Genomic DNA, 6256 nt, shown 5'->3' on the forward strand with positions numbered 1-6256 from the left:
CCCCGGTGCACGGTCCCCCCCCCCCCCCCCCGATCTCCCCCCCCCGGTCCCCTCACACTCCCCCGGTTCCCCTCACCCCCCCCCGGTGCCCCCGGTTCCCTCACAGCCCCCCCACCGGTTCCCCTCACCCCCCCCCGATCCCCCCCCCCGGTTCCCCTCACAGCCCCCCCCGGTGCTCGGCCCCCCCCCCGGTGCCCGGTCCCTCCCCCGATCTCCCCCCCCCGGTCCCCTCACAGCCCCCCCCCCGGTTCCCCTCACACCCCCCTCACCCCCCCCCGGTTCCCCTCACCCCCCCTCACCCCCCCCCGCCCCCCCCGCTCACCCGCGCCATCTTGGACGAGTAGGGGTCCTCGAAGAGCGCCCAGACGCGCGGCTGCCACCGCCGCCAGCGCCCGCCGGGCCGCGCCTCCTCCAGGCCCCTCCGCCGCGGCCCCTCCGCCGCCGCCCCGCCGCCGCCGCCCCCCGCCGCCGCCTCGGGGCCCTCGAAGCTGTCGAGCGCCTCCTCGGCGTCGCGGTGCTGGCGGTAGTTCATCCAGCAGCAGGCCTCCACGTCCGTCTCGTCGATGCCCCAGAAGGCCAGCTCCTCCTCGAAGAGCGGCCCGCACACGTCGGCCGGGCAGTGCAGCTTCCCGGTGCGGTAGTAGTTGAGCACGTAGGCGAACACGGCCGGGTGCCGGTCGAAGAAGAACTCGCCCAGCGCCGCGTCGTAGTCGAAGCGGGCGGCGGCGTCGGGCTCGGCCAGCCCGGCCAGCCGGGTGCCCGGCAGCGTCTGCAGCGTGCTGCGGTACGTCTCGTGCCGCACGCCGCCCACGTTGATCACCACCTTGTCGCGCTCCGCGTGCCACCCCATGGCGATGGCGATCGCGACCGCGACCGCGATCGCGACCGGGCCGGCGGCGGCGGCGGCGGCGGCTGCCGCATGTCGCGGCCGCGGGGCTCGAACCCGCGGCGCCGCCGGCTGCAGCGCGCTGCTGCTGCCGCCGCCGCCGCCGCCCCGCCCCCGCGCCGCGCCGGCCACGCCCACGAGAGGCGGAGGCCACGCCCACGAGGGGCTCAGGCCACGCCCACTCCCGGCCGAGGCCACGCCACCACGCGGCCGAGGCCACGCCCGCTCCCGCCCCAGGGCACGCCCACGAGGGGCTCAGGCCACGCCCACTCCCGGCCGAGGCCACGCCACCACGCTGCGTGGGACACGTCTGCTCCCGCCCCGGGGCACGCCCACTCCCGCCCCAGGGCACGCCCACGAGAGGCCGAGGCCACGCCCGCTCCCGCCCCAGGGCACGCCCACGAGGGGCTCAGGCCACGCCCACTCCCGGCCGAGGCCACGCCACCACGCTGAGCGGGACACGCCCGCTCCCGCCCCAGGGCACGCCCACTCCGGGCGCAGGCCACGCCCACTCCCCCTCGAGAACACGCCTGTCCCAAGGTGAGGGCACGCCCCCTGCCGGCCCCCCCCCCGCCCCGAGGCCAAGGCACGCCCACCCCAGGCTAAGACCTGCCCCCCGAGGGAAGACACGCCCCCTGAGGCCAAGACACGCCCCCCGAGGCCAAGGCACGCCCACCCCAGGCTAAGACCTGCCTCCCGAGGGAAGACACGCCCCCTGAGGCCAAGGCACGCCCCTCCAAGGACAAGACACGCCCCCTGAGGCCAAGGCACGCCCCCAAGGCCAAGGCACGCCCCCCCCGAGGCCAAGACACGCCCACACCAGGCTGCAGACACGCCCCTACCACCGCCTTTGGACACGCCCCCACACCTTTGGACACGCCCACCCTGCCGGCTGTGCTCACGCCCCCCTGCCCGAGGACACGCCCCCACAGTGAGGACAGGCCACGCCCCTCCACCCTTACGTCACCAGGCCACGCCTCTCAGTGGAGAGGCCACGCCCCCTCGCGGGGAGGGGTGGGGGGGATGGCGGGAACTGGGAGAACTGGGGGGGACTGGGGAGAATTGGGGGGACTGGGGGGGACTTGGAGAACTAGGGGAAACTGGGAGGAACTGGGGGGAACTGGGGGGGACTCAGGGAACTGGGTGGCACTGGGGGGGACTTGGAGAACTAGGGGGAACTGGGGGGACTGAGGCACACTGGGGGAACTGGGGGGAACTGGGAGATTTTGGGGGAACTGGGTGGCACTAGGGGGGACTGGGAGAACTGGGAGGAACTGGGAGGGACTGAGGAAAGTGGGGAGAACTTAGGGGGAACTGGGAGATATTGTGGGAACTGGGTGGCACTGGAGGGGACTGGGGGGAACTGGGAGGGACTGGGGCTGTTCTGCCGGGGGGGTCCGGGGCCCCCCGAAGCAGCGGCTTTACTGGAGCTTCCCGAGAGCAGCCGGGGGCCCAGGCGTCTGGGGGGGGGCAGGTCCCCAGCACACCTGGGCCCCCAGTGCCCACACCCACACCCTGCCCTGGGGGGGGGGCAGGGGGCAGGTGGGGCTATGGGGCAGTTGGGGGGGCTATGGGGCAGGTAGGGGGCAGTTAGAGGGGGCTATGGGGCGGGGGGGCAGTTGGGGAGCTATGGGGCAGGTGGGGGGCAGTTAGAGGGGCTATGGGGCAGGTAGGAGCAGTTGGGGGCTATGGGGCAAATGGTGGGCTATGGGGCAGGTAAGAGGCAGTTAGGGGGCAGTTAGGGAGCCTATGGGGCAGGTGGGGGGCTATGGGGCAGGTGGGGGCAATTAGGGGGGCTGTGAGGCAGTTGGGGGCATTTGGGGCTATGGGGCAGATAAGGGGCAGTTAAGGGGGCTATGGCGCAGTTGGGGGGCAGTTAGAGGGGCTATGGGGCAGGTAGGGGGCTATGGGGCAGATAGAGGGCAGTTGGGGAGCTATGGGGCAGGTGGGGGGCAGGTAGGGGGCTATGGGGCAGGTAGGAGGGATATGAGGCAGGTGGGGGGCAATAGGGCAGTTGCAGGAGCTATGGGGCAGGTGGGGGGGCCAATGGGGCAGGTGAGAGGCTATGGGGCAGGTTGTGGCTGCCGAGGGGCAGCTATCAGGCAGGTAGGGGGGCACTTATGGGTCTCTGGGGGCAGTTAGGGGGCAGGGGGGCAGTTCTGCATCCTGGGGGGGCAGTTATGGAGCAGTTGGGGGTCCCGGGGGGCAGTTGGGGGTCTAGGGGGGGGCAGGTGTGGGTCCAGGGGGGGCAGTTAGGGATCCAGGGGGGCAGTTGTAGGTCCCGGGTGGCAGTTGTGGGTCTCGGGGGGGGCAGTTGGGGTCCCGGGGGGCAGCTGTGGGTCCGGAGGGGCAGTTGGGGGGCAGTTGGGGGTCCGGGGGGGCAGTTGGGGGGCAGCCGTGGGGCACTCGCCTGTCCAGGCAGAAGGGCCCTCGGCCAAGGTCTGGCAGCGGGAGCGGCGGCGGCTCCCCCCGGCGCCCCCCCACTGCGGGGGGGATGTGGGGCAGGTGGGGGGCAGGTGGGGGGCACATGTGGGGCAGGGACCCCGACATGCCACCGCAGGCCCGGGGGCAGGGGGACCCGGGGGGGGGACTTGGGGGTCCCGGGGGGAACATGGGGGGACTTGGGGGTCCCAAGGGGGCACTTGGGGGTCCCGGGGGGGTTGGGGGGGTCCGGGTGCCCCCCGCCCCCCCCATCCCCGGCGGGGCCCCGGCGTCCGGCGCCCGCGCTCCCCTCAGCGACAGCGCGCGGCGGCACCGCCGGCAGGAGGCGCCCGAGCGCGGGGCCGCGCCGCGCCCCCATTGGCCACCGCCGCCCCGCCCCGCGCTCCCATTGGCCGCCGCCGCCCCGCCCCGCCTCCGCGGAACCCGCCCCCGCAGGACCCGCCCCCTCCCGCCTGTGCCGCGCCCCCATTGGCTCCCGCCCTGCGCCGCGCCCGCCCTCATTGGCTCCCACCGCGGGGGGACACGCCCCCTCCCGGGTGGGCGGGGCAAATGAGACCCGGGGTGACCCCAGGGCTGGGGGGGTGTGTGGCTGCGCTTGACCCCCGGTGACCCCTGACCTCCCGATGACCCCTGACCCCCCGGTGACCCCTGACCCCCCCGATGACCCCTGCCCCCCGGGGGCCCAGGCGTCCAGGCACAGCAGCCGCCATCGAAGCTCCTTTATTGGGGCCGGGGGGGGGGACGGAGACGGGGCCCCAGCCCCACGCGGGGGGAGGGGAGGGGCCGCCCCACGGCTGCCCGCGCCGGGGGCCGAGCTGGGGGGCTGAGCCCGGAGCTGGGGGGCAGAGCCGGGGGGCTGAGCCTGGGGCTGAGCCTGGAGCCGTGGGGCTGAGCCTGGAGCTGTGGGGCTGAGCCTGGAGATGTGGGGCTGAGCCCGGAGCTGTGGGGCTGAGCCTGGAGCCGGGGGGCTGAGCCCGGAGCTGTGGGGCTGAGCCCGGAGCTGGGGGGCTGAGCCCGGAGCTGTGGGGCTGAGCCCGGAGCTGGGGGGCAGAGCCTGGAGCCGTGGGGCTGAGCCCGGAGCTGTGGGGCTGAGCCCGGAGCCGTGGGGCTGAGCCCGGAGCTGGGGGGCAGAGCCTGGAGCCGTGGGGCTGAGCCCGGAGCTGTGGGGCTGAGCCCGGAGCCGTGGGGCTGAGCCTGGAACTGTGGGGCTGAGCCTGGAGATGTGGGGCTGAGCCTGGAGCCGTGGGGCTGAGCCTGGAGATGTGGGGCTGAGCCTGGAGCCGTGGGGCTGAGCCTGGAGCCGGGGGGCTGAGCCTGGAGCCGTGGGGCTGAGCTGTGGGGCTGAGCCCGGAGTTGTGAGGCTGAGCCTGGAGTTGTGGGGCTGAGCCTGGAGCTGAGCCTGGAGTTGTGGGGCTGAGCCTGGAGCCGTGGGGCAGAGCCTGGAGATGTGGGGCTGAGCCTGGAACTGTGGGGCTGAACCTGGAGATGTGGGGCTGAGCCTGGAGCCGTGGGGCAGAGCCTGGAGATGTGGGGCTGAGCCTGGAGCTGGGGGGCTGAGCCTGGAGCTGGGGGGCAGAGCCGTGGGGCTGAACCTGGAGCCGTGGGGCTGAGCCTGGAGCTGTGGGGCTGAGCCTGGAGCCGTGGGGCTGAGCTGTGGGCTGAGCCTGGAGCCGTGGGGCTGAGCCTGGAGTTGTGGGGCTGAGCCTGGAGCCGTGGGGCTGAGCCTGGAGATGTGGGGCTGAGCCTGGAGCCGGGGGGCTGAGCCTGGAGTTGTGGGGCAGAGCCTGGAGCTGTGGGGCTGAGCTGGGCGGCTGATCTGTGGGGCAGAGCCCGGAGCTGTGGAGCGGAGCCGTGGGGCTGATCCCAGAGCCGTGGGGCTGAGCCTGGAGCTGTGGGGCTGAGCCGTGGGGCTGAGCCTGGAGCCGTGGGGCTGAGCCTGGAGCTGTGGGGCTGAGCCTGGAGTTGTGGGGCTGAGCCTGGAGTTGTGGGGCAGAGCCATGGGGCTGAGCCTGGAGCCGTGGGGCTGAGCCTGGAGTTGTGGGGCTGAGCCTGGAGCTGTGGGGCAGAGCCGTGGGGCTGAGCCTGGAGTTGTGGTGCTGAGCCATGGGGCTGAGCCTGGAGCTGTGCCCGGAGCTGTGGGGCTGAGCCTGGAGTTGTGGGGCTGAGCTGGGGGGCTGAGCCTGGAGCCGTGGGGCTGAGCCGTGGGGCAGAGCCTGGAGCTGTGGGGCTGAGCTGGGCGGCTGATCTGTGGGGCAGAGCCCGGAGCTGTGGAGCAGAGCCGTGGGGCTGATCCCAGAGCCGTGGGGCTGAGCCTGGAGCTGTGGGGCAGAGCCCGGAGCCGGGGGGCTGAGGCCCAGCGAGCACCATGGGGCTGCAATGGGGCCGCCCCACGGCTCCCCCCTGCGCCGTGGGGCCGAGGCTGGAGTGCTGGGGCTGCCGTGGGGCTGGGGGATGCCGCTGTGGGGCAGCCCCATGTGCCTCTGCCATGGGGCTGCCCCACATGCCCATGCCCCAGGGCCAGGCGAGCAGGCACTGTGGGGCTGAGACTTGCTGTGGGGCTGGATCCCAGTGCCGTGGGGCTGGGGCTTGCTTGTGGGGCAGCCCCATGTCCCCCCACCCCGAGGCTGGGCGAGCAGGCCCCACAAGGCCATGGGGCTCGCCGTGGGGCTGGGGGACACTGCCGTGGGGCAGCCCCACATCCCCCTGCCATGGGGCAGCCCCACATCTCCACGCCCCAGGGCCAGGCGAGCAGGCACCATGGGGCTGGGGCTCGCCGTGGGGCTGGGGGACACTGCCGTGGGGCAGCCCCACATCCCCCTGCCATGGGGCAGCCCCACATCTCCACGCCCCAGGGCCAGGCGAGCAGGCGCCATGGGGCTGGGGCTCGCCGTGGGGCTGGGGGACACTGCCGTGGGGCAGCCCCACATC

The 6256-nt window shown here is 74.2% G+C and overlaps 2 protein-coding genes across 2 annotated transcripts; both read right to left on the bottom strand.

Moving 5' to 3' along the window:
• Nucleotides 1-322: 322 nt before the first annotated feature.
• On the bottom strand, nucleotides 323-982 carry LOC135326434 (potassium voltage-gated channel subfamily C member 1-like; the record flags this gene model as incomplete). The annotated part of the gene is made up of 1 exon (XM_064504317.1): nucleotides 323-982. A coding segment is annotated over exon 1 (528 nt), but the record flags the coding sequence as incomplete, so codon positions are not given.
• Nucleotides 983-2572: 1590 nt separating this feature from the next.
• LOC135326435 (nascent polypeptide-associated complex subunit alpha, muscle-specific form-like) lies at nucleotides 2573-6053 on the bottom strand. Its single transcript, XM_064504318.1, has 3 exons — nucleotides 5345-6053; nucleotides 3767-5284; nucleotides 2573-2709 (listed from the first exon to the last, which is right to left on the bottom strand). The coding sequence occupies exons 1-3, from the start codon at nucleotides 6051-6053 to the stop codon at nucleotides 2573-2575; spliced, it is 2364 nt and encodes a 787-aa protein (XP_064360388.1).
• Nucleotides 6054-6256: the final 203 nt, after the last annotated feature.

Source organism: Dromaius novaehollandiae, unplaced genomic scaffold (genome assembly GCF_036370855.1).
Source record: "Dromaius novaehollandiae isolate bDroNov1 unplaced genomic scaffold, bDroNov1.hap1 HAP1_SCAFFOLD_177, whole genome shotgun sequence".
In the NCBI taxonomy this organism is placed as follows: domain Eukaryota; kingdom Metazoa; phylum Chordata; class Aves; order Casuariiformes; family Dromaiidae; genus Dromaius; species Dromaius novaehollandiae.